Source organism: Saimiri boliviensis, chromosome 6 (assembly GCF_048565385.1).
Source record: "Saimiri boliviensis isolate mSaiBol1 chromosome 6, mSaiBol1.pri, whole genome shotgun sequence".
In the NCBI taxonomy this organism is placed as follows: Eukaryota; Metazoa; Chordata; class Mammalia; order Primates; family Cebidae; genus Saimiri; species Saimiri boliviensis.
Window position 1 is genome coordinate 118,560,311 of NC_133454.1, and position 24,888 is coordinate 118,585,198.

General features: G+C 46.0%; 1 protein-coding gene across 2 annotated transcripts in view; it reads left to right on the forward strand.

Moving 5' to 3' along the window:
* DTX4 (deltex E3 ubiquitin ligase 4) overlaps window positions 1-24,888 on the forward strand; it is a 44,473-nt gene that overhangs the window by 15,014 nt on the left and 4,571 nt on the right. For both annotated transcript variants that reach the window (XM_074401519.1, XM_003920454.4), the window contains exons 2-8: window positions 842-1,565; window positions 8,279-8,340; window positions 8,690-8,851; window positions 10,979-11,040; window positions 12,287-12,439; window positions 15,356-15,517; window positions 20,180-20,269. In XM_074401519.1, the coding sequence (XP_074257620.1) occupies window positions 949-1,565; window positions 8,279-8,340; window positions 8,690-8,851; window positions 10,979-11,040; window positions 12,287-12,439; window positions 15,356-15,517; window positions 20,180-20,269 (1,308 nt within the window). In that variant the 5' untranslated portion in view covers window positions 842-948. The remainder of the gene's footprint in view (window positions 1-841; window positions 1,566-8,278; window positions 8,341-8,689; window positions 8,852-10,978; window positions 11,041-12,286; window positions 12,440-15,355; window positions 15,518-20,179; window positions 20,270-24,888) is intronic.

A 24,888-nucleotide genomic window follows, 5' to 3' on the forward strand; every position in this document is an offset into this window, starting at 1 on the left:
TAAGGCAATCCTATCCTTAGGAGGGTTTGAGCTTCTTGAAAGAAAGGCATCAGATAAATATAAAATGATTCTCATGACCATAAGAATGTTACATTTGCTGCTGATAGAAGATTTAATCCTGGGAAACATGAGAGAGTTCTAACCTGATTTCCCTTCTTCTCATAGTAACACACCTTTTTTTTTTTTTTTGACAGCATTTATAAATGTATAGAGACCCAGCTTCCTCACACCCGCCTCTGGGCAGCCTTCCCACACGGAGAAAGAATCTTCCCTTAGTCCTCTAGGTTTCCACAGCCTTGTATTCTTTTCTTCATGACTCTTGGTGCAAGAGCATTTAGAGGGACAAGAGAAGGAATATGATCATTATGAGCACCACTGTGTGACAAGGGCTTTACATGCCTTAGTGCATTTATAGAGTTCACGTGAAATGCAGAACGTGGCATGTACAAATACATATTCGTTGAATTAACAAGTGAGCTATACTTAATTTGTACAAAAACTCTAGGAAGGAGTTATCCTATTTCCCAGGAGGGAAAAGGAGGCTTAGAGGTTCTATGTCAGCTAGTAAATGGAATGAGTTTGGCTGCAAACCGAGGTTTTCTGACTACAAACCAGGAGGGAGTCCTTCTGCTAGCCTGCACTGCCACCCATATCCTTCAAGTTGTAACTCATCTGCTTCTACTGAGGTTGGACTGTAGACATCTTAAAGGGAGAAATGAGTTTCATTCAAAGCTGGCACTTCAGGTAGTGTCATGCCCAGTACACATGTGACTTGCTTATGTCATGCCATTCAGTATCATTGCATGCTGACCCTGACCTCTCCTCTATCCCACCCTGGCAGGAACTCTCCGCCCAGTTCGCCGCAACTACTACGACCCCTCCTCGGCCCCTGGGAAGGGCGTGGTGTGGGAGTGGGAGAACGACAATGGCTCCTGGACGCCCTACGACATGGAAGTGGGCATCACCATCCAGCATGCCTATGAGAAGCAGCACCCCTGGATCGACCTCACTTCCATCGGCTTTAGCTACGTCATTGACTTCAACACCATGGGCCAGATCAACCGTCAGACCCAGCGCCAACGCCGAGTTCGCCGGCGCCTTGACCTCATCTACCCCATGGTGACAGGGACCTTGCCTAAGGCTCAGTCCTGGCCAGTCAACCCTGGGCCAGCCACCTCGCCCCCCACCCCACCCTGCTCCTGTCCCCAGTGTGTCTTGGTGATGAGTGTTAAAGCAGCCGTGGTCAATGGCAGCACTGGACCCCTGCAGCCCCCAGTTACCCGCAAGAACACGGCCCCTCCTGGAGTGGTCAAGCTGCCCCCACCACCAGGCCCTGGGGCCAAGCCACTGTACAGCACAGACACCATTCAAGGCCCGATGAAGACCGCCCCGTCGCAGATGATCCGGAGACAGGCCTCCAGCATGCCCAGTGGGACAACTTCGGGCTCTCCTGCCAGCCCCCCAGGACCCAACAGCAAGACCGGAAGAGTGGCCCTGGCCACCTTGAATCGTACCAACCTGCAGCGACTGGCCATTGCCCAGTCCCGGGTGCTGATCGCCTCTGGGTAGGTGCTTCCACAGCTGCCTCAGGCATTTACTCACTGCAGAGATAGGCCACAGCAAATCTTCTGGATCAGAAGAAGGAGGGGCTACCAAGACTTAAGCTTCTCCTCATCTTGCACTGACCCCTGGCTGCAGGTGAAGGCAACATGGGGTGGTAGACAAGGGAGGGTTAGATCCTAAGGCTCTGATCTGGACTCTGGTTGAGACTGCCTCTTACTAGCCATATGATTTAGGACCAGATTCCTAACATTACAGAGTCCTAACTTGGTCATCTGTAAATGCTGGCAGTATTACTCCTGTTGGGGGGAGCTGTAAGGCTTAAAGAAGATTGTGGTCATGCATGGTGGCTCACTCCTGTAAAACTAGCACTTTGGGAGGCTGAGGCTGGAGGACTGCATGAGCCCAGGAGGTCAAGGCTGCAGTGAGCTATGATCGTACCACTACACTTCAGCTTGGGTGACAGAATGAGACACTGTCCTAAAAAAAAAAAAAAAAAAAAGAGATTCTGCCTACTAAGTAGTAATATGCAACATTGATTGAACTCCCACTATATTGTAGTTTGGGGCTTTATTGTCTCATTTTATTTTTACAAAAACTCTATGAAGTAGGCAAGTAGGCATTATCCCATTTACAGCTGAAGAAAGGAGATGTTCGCTTAAGGGTACATAGCTAATCATTGACAGAAAGTGGGATTCAAACTTCAGGATATCTGACGCTAGACCCCAGATTCTGATTCTGCTGTGCTCCTCTTCCACCAAGTACCTGGCACAATGCCCAACATTCAGTAGGTGCAAAACGAGAGTTAGTTTCTTTCCTCTAGTCTCTCTGGAAGCTGGAGAGGTGACTCTAGGTTGGAATACCGGCCTGTTTCAGTGGTGACTTATTATTTGCCAGGTCCCTTCCATATATTGTCTCAGTTATTCCTGTGACAATCTGGTGATGCTGTACGTCCTGTTTGCATTGCTTTTTATGTTCTGAATCTTCCTGATCATAAAATCGAAGTAATCCAGATCCATGTGGGGGCTGCAACATTTGCATGCCAGCCCCTACTTTCTTAGCATCTCACAGCCATCCAATCTTCCCTTTCTGTCTCCAGAGAGGCCTGGCTCTGCCTGTGGCCTCTGAGCCCAGATGATCAGGATGGTTTTCGATTGCATTGGGTGCTTAAGTCTGAAAGTCCGGGCTGCTCTAAGAAGGTGGTTTCGATACTCAGCTGGGTCCCTGTACACAGAGGTTTGACACTGGGAGGAGGGTTGAAGAAGGGTACACCACAGAGTGGGAGGAGTGCCCAGTTGAAAGTCCAGAGGCCCAGCCCCCACTCCTACCTCTGTCACTGGGGTGAGCCAGAGAATCTCTGCAAGATCCAGTGGCCTTACCTACTCCATGGAGTCATCGTGAACATCTCCACTCAGGGAGCCGGCCCCTTTGCAGTGCATTCCCTTACCCTGTGATCTAAGTGTTAAGCACAGACATTCAGCTCAGAATTGATTTCCCCAGGAGGAACACAGAGCTGTGTTATGCAGTGGGGATTGGAACCCAGGTTTTGGTCTCCTGATTCACTGTTCTTTTGGCTAAAGCCCAGTTCCTCATTGTATGCAAAGTCAGTTTGTAAAAAGCAAAATGCTGATGAGACTCGTGAGATTTCCCCTGAGACGGCAGAAGTATTTGGGAGCGGGGAATACTTCTGGGGGAAGTCATGAAATGACTTAGCCGCGGCAAGGCTTAACCATTAGTAGATGGAAAACAAGAGTTAGTTTCTTTCCTCTAGTCTCTCTGGAAGCTGGAGAGGTGACTCCATGTTGGAATACCGGCCTGTTTTCAGTGGTGACTTATTATTTGCCAGGTCCTTTCCATACATTGTCTCAGTTATTCCTGTGACAACCTGGTGATGCTGTACGTCCTGTTTGTATTGCTTTTTATGTTCTGGATCTTCCTGATCATAAAATCAAAGTGACCCAGATCCATATGGTGGCTGCAACCTTTGCTACCACAAATAGCTAAGCCTTGCCACTGCTTAACTTCTCCTCACTGTCACAGAGAACTGTCCTGGGGGTGCCTAACTGAGTTCCAGGGTGATCACTGGCATGGAGGAGGAAGGCTCCTTTGCTGAATAAGAGCGCACCCTGCAGAAGTTAGGACTGTCTGGGGCTTGAACCCAAGTGCCTTGCTGTGTCCCTTGGGGAAAGATTTGCATCCTGTCTTCAGTTTCCTCATCTGTAAGATGGATAGTAATAGTAACTTCCTTTTTTGGTTGTCGTAAGGATCAAATGACATATTAAGTGTATAGACTTAGCACAATGCTTGACACATAATGAGTACAGTCAGTATTGGCTGCTGTCATTGTGATTGCTGTTATCATTGTTAACAGGTATCCATGGAGTTGAAGTCAAAGCTGAGCAGGGTCTGACATCCCACCTTGTCTCTGGTGCCCTTCACAAATGCCAAGTGACTTCATGCCATCACTGAGGGAGAGGCACCCAGGTGGCTTTGAATCTCGATGAGCAGCTTTCTCTCTCTTCTTTATTTCCTCTGCCTGTTCATAGAACTGGGGCTAGAGAATGTATGGAGGTCCAGGCAGTCCAGTTTCAAAAGGGCTACAGAAACAAGTCGTTTTTTTTTCCCTCGACTCTGTTTTCCTGATGAAGGAGGCCCCTGCCTGCCCCTCTCGATCTACCAGCCCTTTGCTTTTCACCTCTTCCCACCTCCCTCACCCCCATTCCCATCTTCTCCTCCAGCCTTTCTTGGCCATTTAATTAGCGTGTTTATTCCCTTTGTCTGGCATTGCCATCGACCTTCTGTCGTTCAGGGCCCCTTCCCCCTCCTCTGTCTGCCTATGACCTCTTCCAGCAACTTTCCCACGGAAAAAGGAAGACCAGGGAGGCGGGAGGAGTGGGATGAAGAGAAAGGTTTGGGGGCAGGAACAAAAGATCCTGTGAATTATTCAGAGACAGAAGCAGGGGGTTTCTGAAGGGAAGCAAGAAGGGGTTTGCGCAGTGGAGGCGAGCATCACCCGGTAGCCCCCTCCTCTAGAGTTGAGGATTCTCTGTCTCCAGCTAGGCCTCAGTTGCCGTAGAGACGAGACCCTTGTCCTTCTGGAGGATTCCTGGGCTGGTGCATAACTCCGAGAAAAACACTGCTTCTCGTCATGGTGCCTACAGAGATATCCTCCCTCCCCGCAACCCCCTTCCTCTGCCGCCTTGCCAGCTCTCTTCTTTTGTCTTAGTTTTATGTTTCAGCAACAGAAAAAAAACTCAGACCCTCCGTAACGAGGAACAGCCCAACTGAATGGGGGCACAGGGTGTCTTCTGATTGGCCAAGATGTGGTTAGGACAGACATTTTGGCTGATGGAATTGCCAGAAGGATGTGAGATGCATGCCTGCCATTGGGTTGCTGTTTTCTAGGAGAGCTCAGGCTTTTGTAGCTGGAGCCCCAGCAGAGCGTGACCAGCTGGAACTTCATGGGCTGTTCTCCAAGGTTTCCACTTTAACCAGTAATAGTGGGGGAGGTGTGGTCAGGTGTAGCCAACTCAACAGTCTCACATACTGCCCAGCACTCAACTTTATACCTGGATACCCATGAGCTCAAGAATCAGAAAATTGGAATATTAGAGCAGAAAAAGTCTTTATTCAGCCCAATGCCCCTTTTATACTTGGGAGATAAAAGCAGAAACAATCACCCCAACTTGCACAGGGCTCAACTGTTTGCACAGTTATTTGACCTAGTTCCTAAATCCTCATAGGGACCCCGTAGGGCACACATTTAGGATGCCCTGTTCACAGCTGTGGTAACTCAGACATGGTCAACAAAACACAGAAAGGCTTTGTGGCTCTCCCAAAGGCAAAGCAGGTCCGTGCTGAACGGGGCTAAAACAGAGACTCCCTGACACCAGGGCAGAGCCCCTTCCATTACACCGTTCTGGATTTCACAAGCAAGTATCCCCCTTCTCCCCAGGCCCCTCCTTCCCAGAGCCCAGTGACAAGCCCACCCACCATGTCATTCCTCTCCTCAAGTGGCAGGGACATGGCATCTCTCCCACCTGTTGGCCCAACAGTCTTCTGTGTGTCCCAGGTCCACATGCAAGCCCTTCCCTCCCTCTCTCCAGACCTTGCCCCAGAGTTCTTGAGCTGCCTGAGATGTGTGGTTTTCTGAGGATTGGATTATTTCCTGGTTGACCAGATTGGGTGTGAAACCTGCCAGTCCAGTTTATGGGAACAAAGGTAGCTTTTGTCACCCAGATCACAGCTACTTATCAGCTAGAGTGGGGGGGTCTGTAGATGGTGAAGGAGAAGGCAGGTGCAGGGCTGGCCCTGTGTGCCGCCCCCTGCTGGGGAGCTGGGAGCAGGACACAGGAAGCCAAGTCTCCCCAGGCCTTTCCAGAAAGAGCTGGGTGAGGAGAATCTGCAGTAAGTGGGGGGGACTCAGGACTTGGGTGTTCACCTTTGTGTTGTCTGCTATTCCCGATGCCGGGGGTCGGCAGTGATCACACAGCTCATGGCCCTTCTTCACCCACACATTATAATTGCCAGCATGTACAGAGCTCACCTGCTCCCAAGAATGGCTCCAAATGCTCACAGCCTATAAACCTGTCTAATCCTTCCAGCGTCCTGTGTAAGAGGTGTACTTATTAAGGTGAGAAATTGTCAACCAGTTTCTCTGGCATCTTCTAACCCAAGAACCTCATGGGACTTGAACCTGATTTTTCTGACTCCCCGTCCACCCTACCATGCCTGGCCCTGGGGAGCAGGTCACAGAGTCCAGAGTCAAGTCCATTCTTCTTTGCTTGGCCCACTGGCCGTTGTTTTATATTCGGCTTTCGCCTCCATCCTCCCATCCTGGTTTGATTTTTCCTGGGGACGATTTCAAAGAAAAGTGGCTTTGGGCGGCCCAGTGAGACACAAACATTCCCATTCCCACATCTGTTCTTTCACATCCATGTCCCAGCATTGGTGCACATGTCGTCATCACTGGGAAGGCACAGAGGCCCAGGCAGGCTCAACGTAGCTTGGAGCTGGGGAAGCACGTCCCTTACAGGCATGAGAGGCAGAGACAGACCCCACTGCTGGCGTGGAGGTCCCGTTGCAGCTTCCCCATTCCTAGTGGTGGGTTTCTTCATGACACTCTCCAAGTTTCTGGTCTGCGTCTGCAGCGTGGGATGTACAAGGATTACATAAACACACGAGCGCGCCATAGTAAATGGGCTCTGGTGCCAGATTTTCTGGCTTAGCTGTGTGATCTTACCAGGTTTCCTTAACCTCTCTGTGCCTCAATGTAGTTGTCTTTAAAATGGAGTTAATACGTATACCTCTTGCACGGGACTTTGGAAGTATTAGACAGGTTTATATATTGAGACCAGTTGGAGCCACTCTTGGGAAGAAGTGAGCTCTGTGCATGTTGGCAATTATAATGTGGGTAAAGAAGTGCCATGAGCTATGTGTTCACTGCTGACCCCCAACATCAGGAATAGCGATCAACACACAATAGGGCTCAATAAACACTTTCTGGATGGATAAATCAATAAATATTCTTTTTTTCTTCCCCTTGCTTTCCCAGCACCAACCTACCCCCATAGCACAGCTGTTGGCTTTGCAGGCTGTCTCCGTCCTGGAGTCATCTGTGACCGGGCTAGCCTCTCCAAGCCCAGCTGCAGGAGCGTGGGTGGCAGAGGGGATGGTGCAAGACCCAGCCCCATGTGTCCCATATTTTCCGAGTCAGCGCTGTGGGAGGGCCATGCCTTTCCCAAGCAGCTGTGCTATCTCCTCTCCAGCCTGGCTGGAGTTTCTGGGGAGAAGGACAGAAAGTGGAGGAGGCTTTGCCTAATATTTATATATGTCTCAGGGAAAAGGGGAAGTGACAGCTGTTCCAGCAGTGGTTCCAAATATTTGGGGATTGCTACATCTGCATCCTCTCAGGAGCTTTGGGAAAGGCAGCTTCTTGTGCTCCGCAGGTGGAGATTCTGGCCTAGATCTGGGAGTCCGTCCTTCTAAAAGCATCTTAGGTGACTCTTTTGTACACCCTGATTTGAACTTGCTTCTTTATTTTTTCATTTCTTCAATAAATACCAATTGAATGCCTACTAGTGCCTGGCTCTGAACAAAACAGAGAAAGATATTTGCCTTTGTAGAGCCTAGATTCTAGAAGGGGACAAAATAAGCAACCATTTCTTTTAAAGAATCCTAAGTAGAGCAGGAGTCCTGGCATGGGATGGAGGGGTGGGTAGCAATACTAAATCTGATGGTCTCAGGAACCTCACCTGGTAGGTCTGAGTGAAGCCAGGACCGAAGGAGTTGTAGGAGGAAGCTAAGCAGTTGTCTGGTGGAAGAGCATTTCGGGTACAGGGAACAGCATATGCAAAGGCTCTGAGGCAGGAGTGCAGCTGGCATGTAGGAGGAGCAGCAAGAGCTGAACAGAAAGCTGAAAGATATGAGAAGAGGCAAGGAGGACAAGGGAACGTTCGTGGCAGCGTAGGCAGATCCAGGCTGTGTGGGCCTTGCTAGGACTTTAACTTTGAGTGAACTGAGGAATCATAATCATAATCATAATCATAAATCATAATTCTGGGTGGCAAAGTGACATGGTCTGACTTAGGTTTTGAAGATGCCACCTCCTGCCTGCTGCTGTCTGTGTTAAGCACTTACTGCATTGTGTTAGAATTAAATACTAGTCCATTTTGTTCCATGTGTCAAATGACATTGCATCTGCTCTTTCCTTCCACAGGGTCCCCACGGTCCCAGTGAAGAACCTGAACGGCTCTAGTCCTGTCAACCCTGCCTTGGCAGGTAAGAGAAACCCCAGGATGCTCTGGGTTAAGGTAGAGAAATCAGGTCGTGAGCATTTGTGGGGAATAAAAGGAGAGAATCAGATATTAATGAAAGCAAATGGTGATTTTAGGGATTGCATGGGAAGGCTATGAAGAGTTTGGAAGAGAACTGACTGCTAAAAGCAAAGCATGCAATTGAAGATAAGTGAATGAATAACTTTCTGGGGAAAGTACAGGGCAGAGAATCCAGGAATTCTGAGAACTTTCTGCTGGAAAGGAGGAGAGTAGGTTAATGGGGAAAGAGGAATTTGGGGAGTGTTGAGAGCTAAGTCTCCAGTCCTTCCTCACCCATGCCCTGCCCCTTCCAGGAATCACTGGGATCCTCATGAGTGCAGCGGGGCTGCCTGTGTGTCTCACCAGGCCACCAAAGCTGGTCCTACACCCACCCCCCGTCAGCAAGAGTGAAATAAAATCCATCCCAGGGGTTTCCAACACAAGCCGCAAGACCACCAAAAAACAAGCGAAGAAAGGTACTAGCCTCTCATCTTATGGGGTACTGAGAGTCGCAGACTTGGCTCCCAGCCCTGACTCTGCCTCCACCTCCAAGGGTCATAGCCACAGCTTAACCCTCTGTGCCTCAATTTCTGCATCTTCTAAGTGGACCTAACCAGTAAATGTTGATGACTGTACAAAAGCTGATGGTATATGGATCAGATGGAAACACCTTGAGAAATAAAAGTATTCAGTGCAAAAGTATAGAAACCTAAAAATATACGATGTGGTACAAAGAAAATACGTTAGAAGAGAAAGATGACTTTGACATTGGAACCAAAACATACTGGATTCAAATCATACCTTTGTTTCTTGCAAGTTGTGTGGCCGCACGTAGCCCCTATTTTCTCATCTTTATAATAAAGTAAAAATGGTCATAACTGATATCCAGGAGGGATATCCTGGAATGCATCAATGACAGGAAGCAGTCACTAACCTGTATCCCCCTAGAACCTACAGATGCTCTGGCCACTCGAATCCTCCTTTAGGAACCCCCTCCTACCTGCACACAATCCAGCAAGTAAGGGGTCAATATCTGTATCTTTCTTTCTTTTCTTTTTCTTTTTTTTTTTTTTTTTTTTTTTTTTTTGAGACGGAGTTTGGCTCTTGTTACCCAGGCTGGAGTGCAACGGCATGATCTCGGCTCACCGCAACCTCCGCCTCCTGGGTTCAGGCAATTCTCCTGCCTCAGCCTCCTGAGTAGCTGGGATTATAGGCACATGCCACAATGCCCAGCTAATTTTTTGTATTTTTAGTAGAGATGGGGTTTCACCATGTTGACCAGGATGGTCTCGGCCTCTTGACCTCGTGATCCACCCGCCTCGGCCTCCCAAAGTGCTGGGATTACAGGCGTGAGCCAACGCACCCAGCCCCAATATCTGTATCTTTCTAGCACTGCAGGACCCCAGCTTAGCTCTGTGAGTCTTTCTGGTCCCTGGCATTGGTTGTTAAATCTGACCCATCACTCTAAGCCCCAACCTTGCAAGCTTGTGAAGTTTAAATTGGATCATGTGTGTGTTGCACTTAGCCCAGGGCCTGGCAAGAAATAGGCTCTTAATTACTAGAAGCTTAATTCTTACAAGAGAAGCAGGGCAACAGGAGGAAAGGGACCACATCGAAGCTTCTGGCTGTTGCATGATCCACTTCCTCAAACCCTTGTCCTACTTTCCAGTCTATCAAGATTTCCCTGCCTAAATGAACTCAATTGCGTTGCTCATAGTCTTATCAGAAATAACAGCATTTTACACTTTCCCACTCTTCCTGTTATTATTAGTAGCACATATCAGGCCCTTATCTGGCAGAGAGCTAAAGGGCAGTACATCCATTTGCTCATTCAATTGTCAAAGCAACCCTTTGAGGTAAGTGTTATTGCTCATCCTCATTTCATAGGTGAGGAAACAGAAGCTTAGAGAAATTAAAGGGAGTGGCCCAAGGAGGCACTGAACATTTTTCAGGCAATATCATCCTACCCTCTACCTTCAGGTTGGGCTGCCTTTTACAAGTCCAGTCCCCTCCAAAATCCCTAAATCATTGCAACCCCCCAGGGCACTTCCCAGAGGATCACCCTCCCCCTGCAGCCGGGCTGTGCCTGCTGGCAGTGACAGTGCTGTCCACAGCCAGGAAAGACTGTTCTGGAGCCGTGGATCATAACTTCCTTGTTTCCCATAAAAATAATCTCACTTTGACACCACATTATAAATTGAGACTATACTTAGCAAGCTGTAAAATGAAGGCAGTAAGACTGCCTGTGTTTATTTAACCTGTAACAGTTTACAGAGGGCTTTCATTTCTGTGGTCGAATCATTTGATTGCAAGGAAGAGAAACCCACCCAACTCATCTCATTTAAAATGTGGGTCTGCTGAAAATAGGCAGAGAGATGTCAGAAAAGGGACTACAAGAAGTAGAACCTTCTTATCAAACCATCTCATTGCTTTTCTATAATCCATACTCTCTTCCACGTGCTTCACTTCAATTGCAGAAGGAATTCCTCCCCTTTTTGCTTTTGACTCGCCTTATAACTTCCCCATCTGCCATACCTAACGTGGCAAGATGTTTGCTCTCTTACCTCTGCCTTGGTGGCCCACTGAACCTCCTGTCTCTACAGGTAAAACCCCAGAGGAAGTGCTAAAAAAGTATCTGCAGAAAGTCCGGCACCCACCAGATGAGGTGAGTTCAGGGTTAGGAGAGCGGGATTCACCTTCCCCGTCACCCACAAACATTCCCTCTGCCATTGTCAGTTTCTACAGGATATGGCAGGGGCTGCTTTCCAAGCTCTCATGGCTACAGGCCGGGTCAGAGCTGACAGTGAGGCTGAAAGATCCACGGTCTAGAGCTGCAGCTGCACCTCTCCCACCTCCCCTTTCAGCATAGTGCTGGTTGATCTTAAGCTATCTTAACATGCAGTCTCAGTTTAAGAAAAACATTACGGGCCAGGTACAGTGGCTCATGCCTGTAATCCCAGCACTTTGGGAGGCTGAGGCAGATAGATCACCAGAGATCAGGAGTTTGAGACCAGCGTAGACAACATGATAAAACTCTGTCTCTAATAAATAACAAAAATTAGCTGGGCGTGGTGGCGGGTGCCTATAATCCCAGCTACTTGGCAGGCTGAGGCAGGAGAATCGCTTGAGCCTAGAAGGCAAAGGTTGCTGAGATGGTTCCATTATTCTCCAGCCTGGGCAACAGAGCGAGACTCCTTATCAAAAAAAAAAAAAAAAAAAAAAAAAAAGAAAAAGAAAAAGAAAAAAGGAAAACAGAGAAAAGCCACAAGAACTCACCTTAAAATGAGTTTGTAACAGAATAGTGGTTCTCAACCAGAGGCAGTTTGGTCCCTGAGGGAACATTTGGCCATGTTTGGAGACCTTTTTGCTTGTCATGATTCACGGGAGAGGAGATGTCACCAGCATCTTGTGAGTAGAGCAGAGGCCAGGGATGGCACTAATCTCCCTACAATGCCCGGGACAGTCCTCACAGCAAAGAATCATCCTGCCCAAAATGTAAATAGTTCTGAGGTTTAGAAACCCCGTGGGACATTTATTTAAACAGCGGTCTCTCTGGTACAGTTAAAATACAATTCCTTTACATTCCTTTACAAGTTCACCTTAAGTAAAGCTTGTCAGTGGGTCTGTTGACAGCATGTGTTTAAGACAAAACAGGACAGGGCATTGTCACAGCCCTCAAGATTGCAATAATTTAGGTGATAAGTCCAAGTTCATCCAAACCAGGAATTATTTCAGGATGTTGTGTAAAGTAAGACAAAATGATATTTAGATTCCAGAAAGCATATACACCCTGATTTGTGGGCTTTTTAGAAGAGAAGTGGTAACAGTTCATCTGACTTCTGAGATCATGTGGGTATGTCCCAGGCTGGGTAAGAGCTGACAGCCTCTCTGCTGTGTCTCCCCCTCCCCAGGACTGCACCATCTGCATGGAACGCCTCACGGCCCCCTCAGGCTACAAGGGCCCGCAGCCTACGGTCAAGCCTGACCTAGTGGGAAAGCTGTCCAGGTGCGGCCACGTCTACCACATCTACTGCTTGGTCGCCATGTACAACAATGGGAACAAGGTCAGTGCCAGCCTCTGGAGCTCCTGCCACCCTTCACACTGGGCTATGGAGTAGCAAGATTGTGAAGGCCCTACAGGGCCCTTGCCCAAGTGATCTCAGGAGTCCTAGAGGTACCCCTAGGCAAGAGTGATGATCTTGGCTATTCTCAGCACGATCAGTTCTTCACTCAATTATGGTGCTGGTGAAACCCATCTTCACCTTCCCTTTTGGGCTGTCCTATCTAATTCTCAATCTTTGGTGTCAGGTCTAAGAGGAGGGTGGGTTTTTGTCTATGGGGATTCTGAGGGGAGTGGCCCATTCTCGTGGCCTGTTGCTAGGTGAAGTGTGTCCCCATCAGTGAGAGAGAAGGAAGTTCTTATCACAGCGCTAGACCCATGCTGAGTATTCATTCACAGCATTGTAAATGGGTTTTGCAATCACTTTTTCTTCTCCAGGGATAGTGATTTTCAACTATAATTTTCTTTGACAATTTCGAAACACCCTTGACTGGTCTTTCAAAGATATTAAAGACTGTTGCCACAGTACACCTGGTAATCCCTGCCCTAGAATGTTGGAAGAGGGTAAGGCTGTTTGGGAATGCTTGTCTATTATCTGACAATGTAGTGATATCTCATTGAGCTGGTTCTTTGGAATCTGGAAGTCCCCATAGGTGACAATGATCTCCTTACAATGTCTGAGCATTTCCTATGTCATTGACGCATGCTCTTTCCTGTACCTGAGATAACTTTCACTCCCCATTTCCATGAATTTGAATACTACTTATTTCCCCAAGCTAAGCTTGGATTACCTTCGAGTCTGAGATATAACTGATGGCTCCCAACCTCTCACTAAGCAAGAAGTATGTCTGGATTTCAGGGTCTGTTCTGTATGTCTCTTACTGTGGGAAAGAAGGAGAGGCAAGAGAGGTGGGAGACCTGAGCTTGAATCGGGGCTCATTAGCTGAATGACCTTGGGCAAGGTTTTCCAGTCTCTTTGAGATTTCACTTTCCATCTGGAAAATGGAGATGAAAACCATACCTGCTTTATGGGGTGTTAGGCTATTATTATTCAAATTGATACGTCCTTTGTATTAAAGGCTATAATTTTTTCCTTCATCTTCAGGTAGCCTATTTGATTGAAGTTCCCAAAGTACTTTCTTGTTGTCCTTGAGAGACTAGCTCATACTGGTGGTCAGGCACTGATGGGGGATGCAAATCCAGATCACTTGCTCACTTTCCCAACCCTGGGCTAAAAGCTTTCATTGGCATCTTGCATTTCAAGAGGTTATTTTGGGCTTAAAGGGGTTTCTTAGCACATTTGTTCCCTATTTGATGCCTATATCCAAGAAGAGTACGGTAACCCTGCTTTTATTTCCATGGGGCTTTCAAAAATATTTCTCAAGACTCTATGCTTTATTCTCTTTCGCATGAATACTTTGAAGCATGCGTTTTAATTTTATCAAACACATGAGAGAAAAGGGCCCAGGAAGAAGGGACTGATTCGCCCTAGATCATGAAGCAAATCAAGGCCAAAGCAGAGAGCGGGAGCGTGGTTTCGGAGAATAGTCGCCGAATACGAGCTATTGCTTTAAGTGAATAGAGTGGAGAAGTCCCTAAATAGCTCAGCAGAGGATCCCTGTCTTCCTGAGGAGATGGGGATATCCTGGCAAGCTTTCATCCCAGCTGCGCAGCAGCACATTTCACACACAGCACTCCCAGCCCGTGCGCCTTCCTTTTCTTCACCCCTCCTTTCTGCTAGCCTGGGAATAGGATTTGGCGCCCAGGTCCTCACCAGGCCCTGCAGTGAAACCATAACCCTGCCCATCCCTGCATCCAGAACTGCCTCTTCCCACTAACGGAGCCACTGAGTTGCAGTGTAAAGTGGGGGGTTTAAATAGACCTCACACCCTGACAAGCAGCAAGTCCTTTAATCTTATCGTGCCTCAATTCCCCTCTCTAAAAAAAGGGGCTAATAATTTCTTCCAGGCCAGGGTCAGAAGCTGTGGTCTAAATGAAACAAGAAATGTTAAACTCTTTATAGTACGATTTAAAGCACTTTAATGAATGGCATCATTCTTTCTTCTAGGTATCTGTGCAGATGTTATACTCCATCCTTCTAAGCAAATTCATAACTATTCATCAAGGACCGTTTTCTTGAAGTTATCCTCATTTACTCTAGCTCTTAGTGGCCGATTTCTTTTTTCAGAGCAGTAGTTTCCAAACCTGTATGAGCATCAGTCTTTCCATAGAAATTATAAAAGTGCTAATAACATTTAGATATACCACAAGCTAAAAGCTTCCTATGGATTATCTCATTTAATTCTCCCAACAACCCAATGAGACCAATATTTTTTATCTTTCTTCTATAAGGGAAACTGAGACTTAAAGAAGTTAATTAATTTGTCCAAGGTCACACAGCAGGCAGATGGCAGAGTTAAGAATTACATCTAGGTGGTTTGATTTTTGCATTTGTAGTCTGAACCACTACACTCTGCAGCTTCCCAGTTCTGATTCAGTGGACCTGATGGGGCCAGGCTTAACAAGCTCTGTGGGCGATTCTGATGCTCAGGAACTGGGCAGTTGCTGCTCTCCTGGTCTTGCTGTCTGTTCCATCCATTTGGTATTGAGTGGCTGAATAATGACTTCTTGTGTATGCTCCTCTCAGTGTATGCTCCTGCCCTAGTGATATGGTCCCCTCCTCAGGGACAGGGGCTTCTCTTACATATCCCTCAGCTCGAAGTGTGGTATCAGTTGTGGAATTTACCACCTGTTGCTTTGAAGAAAGCAGAAATAGCCTGGGTAACTGGGCTGGAAGGGAAAAACTAAGATCTGTCACTCATCAGGGTGCACCTTTATCTCTGATACCTTTTGGGACTGGGTGATGAAGTTATTACCAGAACTGTTTCTCAGTCTGGCTCTTCTGGCCTTGGCCTTTCAGGATGGGAGTTTACAGTGTCCAACCTGCAAGACCATTTACGGGGTGAAGACAGGCACCCAGCCTCCGGGGAAGATGGAGTACCACCTCATCCCCCACTCCTTGCCTGGCCACCCGGACTGCAAAACCATCCGGATCATCTACAGCATCCCCCCTGGCATTCAGGTGAGCCTTTCTCTTAGGTGGGCGTTTCTCCCAGCCCTCAGTTTTTATTGTTTTAGGTGTTTGTAGGTAAAATGTTACACATGAAGAGTCTCCTTCCCACACTTGTTCCCCGTCTACCCAGCCTCACCAACTGACACCACATCCCCCGACTTCATCACCACTGTTCTGACTTTCCTATGGATCCTTCCAGGATTCTTTGTGCACATGCAACAGAGAACTGCATCCGCCCCTCCCATTTTTTTCACAAACAGTGACATTTAGGCACATTGTTCAGCACCCTGCATTTTTCAGTTAACAATATAGTCTATAGATCTCTCCACATCAGTATAGAGACAGCTTCCTCGTTCTTGTGTCAGTGTAGTCATCCATTGTATAAACGTACCACTATTTGCATTCAGCAGTCTCTGTTTGATGGGCATATGGATTGTTGCCAGTCTTTGTCTACAACAAATAATGCCGGAATGAATCACCTTGTACACCTGTGAATGTATCTGTAGAATTATTTTCCAAAAGTGGAATTTTTCAAATGGTATTTGCATTTGTAATTTGATAGCTATACTTGACTTTGATTTTGGAGGGCATTTCTTTCCTCTTTTGATTCTCTGAAAGTCCTGAAGAACACATTTGAACACTATTCCTGACTAAATACAAACGTAGCACCTTCCTTCACACAATGAAGCTTTTTCTGAGTGTTCTAGGGCATTGACTATATGTATTTCTTTAGCAAATATTAATTCGTCTAGCCTCTTTTCCTTCCTCCTAGTTTTCTTCTTCCAGTTTGTCTTTTATTTAACAAATATATGAGTGCGGATTACTGTCCAGACATGTTCTAGATGTTGGAGAAGCAATGAGCAAAATAGATGCAGTCCTCGCTCCCTGAAGCCCTTATTCTAGTGGGACCAGGAAGGCCATAAAGGAAACAAATGAATAAACAAGGTACTTCCAGATAGTGAAAATTGGTGAGGAGGAAATAAAACAGGAAGTTGTGGTAACTTGTAAAAAGCAGTGAATAAATCATGGTTCTTCCTGGAGGGACTTACTAACCAGTCAGGGGAAGATAAATGCCTATTGCTAACAAAACCTATGAGATGCAATGTACACAAAGTGAGAAAATAATGTCTTCAAAGTCTGATGGACCTGAGTTTCACTTCCTGGCCCAGTCTTTATTAGCTGGTGCCTTCAGCCCAAGAGTCCCCAACCCCCAGGCCACCATAGGGGCCACACAGCAGGAGGTGAGTGGTGGGCCAGCCAGTAATACCACCTGAACTCTGCCTTCTGCCAGGTAACTGGGGCATTAAATTCTCATAGGAGCACAAACTCTATTGTGAACTGTGCATGCGAGAGATCTAGGCACGCTCCTTGTGAGAATCTAATGCCTGATGATCTGTCACTGTCTCCCATCACCCCCAGATGGGACCATCTAGTTGCAGGAAAACAACAAGCTCAGGGCTCCCACTGATCTTCATTAAGAATAATTGTTTTAGGTTAGGTGTGGTGGCTCACGCCTGTAATCCCAGCACTTTGGGAGCCAAGGCAGTTGAATCACAAGGTCAGGAGATCGAGACCAGCCTGACCAACATGATGAGACCCTCGTCTCTATTAAAAATACAAAAAAAAATTAGCCAAGCGTGGTGGTGCACCTGTAGTCCCAGCTACTTGGGAGGCTGAGGCAGGAGAATTGTTTGAACCTGGGAGGTGGAGGTTGCAATAAGCCAAGATTGCACCACTACACTTCAGCCTGGGTGAAAGAGTGAGACTCTGTCTCAAAAAATAATTATCTTATTATATATTACAATGTAATAATAAAGAGCACAATAAATGTAATGCTCTTGCATCATCCAAAAACCATCCCCCACTACCCTGGTCCATGGAAAAGTTGTCTTCCACAAAACCAGTCCCTGGTGCCAAAATGGTTGGAGACAGCTGTTTTAGGCAACAGTCCCTCGACATCGCTGAGCTTGGTTTCTTCACAAACGCAGCCAGGAGCCCAAATGGCAGAGGTTTGGTGAGGATATGAGATAACGTTTTCCTATGCATAGCGAAGGAAGGGCACAGTACCAAGGTGTTCAATACCTGGTTGTCAGCATTATTTGAGGTCCTGCTTGTCATAGGAAGGAGGGGGGCTTATTTCTGTCTGTCTGTCTGTCTGTCTGGGAAGGTCAGAGGGGACTTTCAAGTGCACGGAATTCTCTAGTTGAGTCTAGAAAGACATAAGGAAATGGAGGAGAACATTTTTAGTGGGAGGAAGTAACAGAGTTGTAGAGGAAAAAATTGAGTACTGAAGGGCAAGAAGGAAGGGTTTAATTTGCGGCTCAAGACTTGCAAGGAAGTAGAGGGAGGGAGCATAAAGGAGGTGGAGGGAGAAGACTAGGCTGTGAGGGAGGTTGCAGCCAGATCACAGAAGGCCTTGAATACCAGGGCAGGGGCCGTGGATTTTACTCATCAGTTATTGAGTGTGAGGTTAAGAATATGGACCATGGTGTGATTTGAATTATGCTCTATGAAGGCTAGTCAGGCAAAAAAGTGGGGGTTGACCAGAGGGAAGAAGACCAATTAAAAGACCTCTGCCATGGTCCAGGCCCTAGGAATGGGGCCTGAACAAGGGAAGGCCAACATAAGGAAGAGAGAGACGTGGTTGGATATGGGGTCAGGTGAGTCTGCTGGAGTGTCTCGGAGGCGGTGAGTCAAGGTGATAGGGACGTGAATGAAAAAACAGAACTTGGGAGAAGCAGCCGATGGCCTGGTGAGCAGTAGAACAGACCAAAGCATGCAAAGGGAAGGGTGGGGCTGCCATTTCCTCCAGGATTAAAGAGCAGAGAGCCTACACTAGGGGATAGAGGTGGTGCATGCTGCCTTGATGGGTGCTCCGGTGGCTCTTCCTGAAAAACCCAAGCTCGCATCATGGGAAATGTAGGTCTCCACAGTTAGGATATGCATTCATCCCTGACTGTAAGTGGCAGGATACTCAGTGCCATGTTACTCAAGTTTCCAGGGACCACACAGGCATGGGCTTCTGTGAGGAGTTGAGACCTTCAAGCTCTGCATTTGCTGCAGAGAACCATTCCCTTGGGGAGATACTCGGGCTGGGCTGGGCTGAGGCAGAGTCGTGACTGCTCCACTTAGCAACGAGCTGGGAGGGTACAGCCATGTTGGGTCAGTGCCAGACAGGCATCTGAGTTGGCCACACAAGCGGTAGTCCCAGGCAGATCAGGAGCAGTCAGAGCCATGGTTAGAATTGGCCTTTCAGTCAGGCAGCTTGATTTAGAAACAGCCGCGGCCATGGGAAGGTTGTAAATTTGCAGGGATTTCCTGTGAATGTGAAATTCATAACTGTTGGATTCTGCATCTCCGAGTAGGCATCGTTGCTTCTCTCAGCTCACAGTGGCCTCTCCCTTCTGAGAGAGACCCCACCGCATTTACCGTGCCAAACCACACGTGATCTTGAATCATGTTAGCTATTTTAAAAAATGGAGAACCACAGAATTTCTTACCATTTTGGAACCATGGTCCATAATAAGAGAAAAAGAAAAATCTGTTTTTTTTCTTACAGGTTTCTCATTCATTTGTTCTTCCACACTCATTCATTTAATCAGCCAGGACATATTTGCTGATCATCTACATGAGAGCTTCTGCCAAGAGCTGCATGCAATTATCAATATCATACTGGTTGAATCTAGAAGGGGTCTTTTAAGAGGGTTCCGGTCCTGAGGGGGTCAGGGATACTCAGAAATTAGAGACAACCCTTTGTATGGGGAAGAGGGGATATGGTCATTGTTACCAGGAGAAAATTTGTCCCTTTTCATGAGCTTCTCAAAGACAGCTGTGGACCCATTCTGGGCATTGATTAGGAAGCCTGTTCTCACTCAATTGTGCTTCAGTTTTTTCCTCACCCAGTGGCCAGAGCCTGCCTACTTACTAAATAGGGGTATTGAGTGGCAATAGTTGAAATGCTGTTAGAAGATTTTTAGTCTTGACTATCCCAATTGCTATTGGTAAAGAAGAAAACAAACAAAACCCCATGAGGATGAAGGAGAAAATCCACAAGAATCGTTCAGAAAATTCTGATGGCATGGCTCATAGCTTGGAGGCACTTTCTTTATTCTGAGTAGTTAAAAATCTAGAGTGTGCCTCAGGAAACCTGGGCTTCAATTTTAGCAAAGCTACTAATATTACAGAAGCCACTGATCTTCTCTGCACTGCACCCTTTTTCTTCTGTAAGACAATAGATGATGAAGATGATGGACGATGATTTTAACATTTACTGAGCTCTTACCGCACATCAGGTACCGCTCACTTAACGTTTATAACAACCCCATGGACTGAGCTCTTACCGCACATCAGGCACTGCTCACTTAACGTTTATAACAACCCCATGCAGAGCGAAGGACTCTGCATCATTCCCCTTAAAGAGATGGAGAACAAAAACCCCAAGAGAGGGCTCCAGCTAATGCAGTGCGAGGTAGCAGCTCTGCATCTAAACCAACATCTAAGGATGCAGAAATGTGTTAAATGACCACTCACACTGCTTTGTCGGTCTATTATCCATTGAGGTTCTAGGGGCATTATTATTGTCATCGTTATTGAAATTAGTCACAGCCTAACCCCCCTCTTATCAGAAATATTTTGAAAAATGCCATTTGCTTGCTTGCTTTCTGCTTTCAGGGACCAGAACACCCGAATCCTGGGAAGAGTTTTAGCGCCCGAGGCTTCCCACGACACTGTTACCTTCCAGACAGCGAGAAAGGGAGAAAAGTAAGTCTGGGGATTTCCACATAGAACTAGGTTTTAGAATAGATCCGGACAGTTGACTTCTACGTCAAGGTCCAAAGTTTTGCTTCTTACAATGTACAGACCAAAGAGAACTGTGACTCTTTTAACTGTGACTCTAGATGTACACAGTAACAAGGTCAAATTTGAGTCAACCATAGGCAGGGTGTGGCTATGACTAGAAATTTTTTTAATTTTTATTTCTGTAGTTGGGGTGGGAGTAGGACATTTCATTTGTGTATTAGTCTGGTCTCACACTGCTAATAAAGACATAAATGAAACTGGGTAATTTATGAAGGAAAGAGGTTTAACTGACTCACAATTCCATGTGGCTGGGAAGTCCTCACGATCATGGCAGAAGATGAAAGGCAAGTCTTACATGGTGACAGTCAAGAGAGATTGAGAGCCAAGTGAAAGGGGAAACCCGTGCCGGGCGCGGTGGCTCAAGCCTGTAATCCCAGCACTTTGGGAGGCCGAGGCGGGTGGATCACGAGGTCAAGAGATCGAGACCATCCTGGTCAACATGGTGAAACCCCGTCTCTACTAAAAATACAAAAAATTAGCTGGGCATGGTGGCGCGTGCCTGTAATCCCAGCTACTCAGGAGGCTGAGGCAGGAGAATTGCCTCCCAGGAGGCGGAGGTTGCGGTGAGCCGAGATCGCGCCATTGCACTCCAGCCTGGGTAACAAGAGCGAAACTCTGTCTCAAAAAAAAAAAAAAAAAAAAAAAAAAAAAAGAAAGGGGAAACCCGTTATAAAACCATCAGATCTTCTGACACTTATTCACCACCAAGAGAACAGTATGGGGAAAACTACCCCCATGATTCAGTTATCTCCCACTGAGTCCCTCCCACAGCACGTGGGAATTATGGGAGCTACAATTCGAGATGAGGTTTTGGTGGGGACACAGCCAAACCATATCAGTTTGTTTGTTTCCTCTCTAGGGCATTACTGGCAATAATTCATCTATTTTAAGATCCTGTGTCTAGAGCCCTGCTGCTTAAATGCTGGTCCTGGGACCAGCACCAGTAGCACCACATAGGAGCTTGATAGAAATGCAGAACCAGAAACTACTTCATCTTAATGAGTTGCATAGCTGATCTGACAACACATTAAAGCTTGAGAAACACTGGTCTGGGGCAGGGATCTTAATAGGTAGATTATTTTCTTTTTGTGGACTTTCATATCATTTGACTTTTTCCCTTTTGGGGAGAGTTTCTGTCCTTTTCTCAAAAGGACAGGGAAAACAATCATTGGGTTTCTGGATTTCTAGTGATTTGTGATCAGGCTTTTGTGGTTCTATGAACTCTAAATTTAGAATAAAAATTTATGTTTGTATTTCTGTGGATGAGGCCAGAAAATCATTGGATTTTCAAAATCTTTCCTGATCTCAAAAGAAGTAGGAATCATTGATCTAAAGGGAGTGCTAGGGGAAATATTGGGCAAAATGTATTTTAGAGAGCTTCCTCTCCAAATTTCAACAGGTTACTCCAACAAGTATTTATTTGTCATGTACTTTGCATGTCAGTAGCTATGGCTATGTTGTTGCTATGGGTCAGTGTCTTAGTCTGTTCTGGCTGCTGTAACACAGTGCCGTAGACAAAGTGGCTTATAAACAACAGACTTATTTCTCACAATTCTGGAACGTGGGAAGTCCAAGATCAAAGCGCTGGCAGATTTGGTGTCTGGCTAGGACTTGTTTATATGAACCCATCCTGGTTCGTAGATGGTGCCTTCTCACTGTGTCCCCCCATGGGAGACGGGGCAAGGAGTTTCTCTGGGCCCTCTTTTATAAGGCACTGCTGTCATCCATTAGGGTTCTGCTGTTATGACCTAATCACCTCTCCAAGGCCCCACCTTCTAATACTGTCACTGGTGAGGATTCCAACATAGGAATTTGGTGAGGACACATATTCAGACCATAGCAGCAGCTTCAGTTGGTTCTACGTGTCTTCCTGTTCTAGATCCCAGGTGGAAGGAGCATCCCTTCTCTGCTCCGTGCCCTTCCCATGGAAGGGGGCAGAGGACAGAGAACCCGGTTGGAAGTGTATCATCCCATTTAAAAGTTCCTGGTTGCTTGTTACTTTCACTCATCCTCACAGGCCTCAAGAAGTCCTAGGCAAGCCAGACAAGCGGTGGGACAGTGACCTGCCTACAAGGAGGCAGTTTGGGTTTCATGTCAAAGGGTATGGATCTGGTCTCTCCCTACAGGTGGGAAGCAGGTATTTTGGAGGAAATAGATAATCAACCACATCGAGATGTGCCAGTGCAGTGTCTCCAGATTAAAAGTCAGGACAATTCTTAATACCGTTTGCCTTGAAGGGCCAGATTTCTGTGCTTGAGCCCTGGAGCTACATCCCAACTATTGGCAAAATGTCTCTGCTGTAAAGTCCTGCAGTTACAACTAGAATCCTATTGTCAAGAGCTGCTTTTCTTCCAGGCCTCCCTCTTTATGTCAATGACATACTCAGCATCCCTGGTACCCAGATGGGCACACTAACCTTCTTGGACTCCTGTTCTTATCCATCACATCCATTTAGCTCATTCCTCCCCACACACTCACTGCCTTCCAAACCACTAGACCCCTCTTCTAACCCTACCACCACCAACATAGATAAGACTTCTTCATCTTTTATCTCCTGCCAGATTCGGTGTCTCAAAGAGTTTCTAGAATCAAGGTTTTCGTGTGTAAGAAAAATAAAGAAATAACAAAGTGCAGTCTTCTCAACTTGACATATAAAACCGACTGCAGTGTGGGCTAAACTTTCTCCTCACACTAATTTCCCATTCTTCTCCTTCACATCTGCTGTTCCAGTACCCTAACCTTGGGCTTCATTGTAGATTGAGGTATGATTAGAGGAGAGGCTTTGGAGCCAGACCAGCCTGGGTTCAAGTCCCATTGCTGCCATTTACTAGCTGTGGGAACTGACATGAAACTTCATGTCTTGAAGTCTCAGTTTCCTAATCTGTAAAATAGTGGTGATGATTTCCATCTGTATGGACAGGATGTTGAAAAAATGAAATGAAAATATCTTTTGTAAAATGCACAGCATAGTGACAGCAATTGTAATTTATCCATGCCTTGAGTTTATATTTGTTTACTATGTTTACACATTCTTCTCTATTGACATACCTCAAATCCTTCCCTTCCCTTCCTTTACTACTCAGCTCAGAAGCAGCCTCCTCCATGAATTCTATACTGATTCCTATCTGAGAGTCAACAAAATGGTGATTCAGACCATGAGCTATGGAGTCAGGCAGTCCTGAAATCAATCCCCGAAACCCACCACCCCCATTCACTTACCAGCTATGAGACCAAAGCAAGTCTTTATCTTTTGAGCCTCTGTTTCCTTGAGGGGGATAATGAGAGTACAGTTATCTGTCATTTAATGACAGGGATATCATTATCATTAGACAGCTTCATCATCATACAAACATCATAGAGTGTACTTACACAAAACTAGATGGTCTAGCCTATTACACACCTAGGCAATATGGTATAGTCTATTGCTTCTAGACTGCAAACTTGTACACCATGTTATTGTACTGCATACTAGAAGGAAGTTATATAATGGTAAGTATCTGTGAATCTAAACATACCTAAACATTGAAAAGGTATAGTAAAAATACAGTATAAAAGATAAAAGTGGTATATCTGTAAAGGGCACTTACCATGAATGGTACTTGCAGGACTGGAAGTCATTTTGGGTGAATCAGTGAGTGAGTGTGAAGGCCTAGGACATTGCCATACACTACTAAAGACTTTGTGAACACTGTACTCTTAAACTACACTAAATTTACATAAAACTACCTTTCTTTCTTCAATAATAAACTAACCTTAGCCTATTGTGATTTCCCCATTTATAAACCTTTTAATTTTTTTAACTTTTGACTTGTTTGTAACAACACAGCTTAAAACAGAAACATATTGTTCAGCTGCAGAAAAATATTTTCTTTAATCCTTGTTCTAGAGGCTTTTTTTATTTTTAAAACTTTAACTTTTTTTTTTTACTTTTGAAATTTTTTATTTAAAATGAACCCATGAACATACACATTAGCCTTGACCTACTCCAGGCAGAATCATCAGCATCACTGTCTTTCACCTCCAAATCTTATCCCACTGGAAGGCCTTGGAGGCAATAACAGGAATGGAGCTGTCATCTCTTATGATAACAATGCCTTCTTCTAGAATACCTCCTGAAGAAACTGCCTGAGGCTGTTTTACAGTTAACTTTTTCTCAATAAGTAGGCATGCACTCTACAATAATGATTAAAAGTATAGTATAGTAAGTAGTAGAGCAATAGGAATTTCTCAGCTCTATTGTAATCCAATGAGATCACCATCGCATATGTGTTTAGTCATTGACCAAAATGTCACTATGTGGCACACGGCCATACCTATATCATTTTATTACTGTAACGATTACATGTCTCATTGCCCAGCACTTAGAAAGTACACACTCAGGAAATAGCCGCTCATATTTCTAATGTCTGCTTTTATTATTACTAATACTATGATGGTTTCCTCTCCTCCAGCCCATACCATGTTTATAGTAGTTCAGTTCTGAACCCAAGACTTTTTTATTGGATGTTTTTTCTTCATGC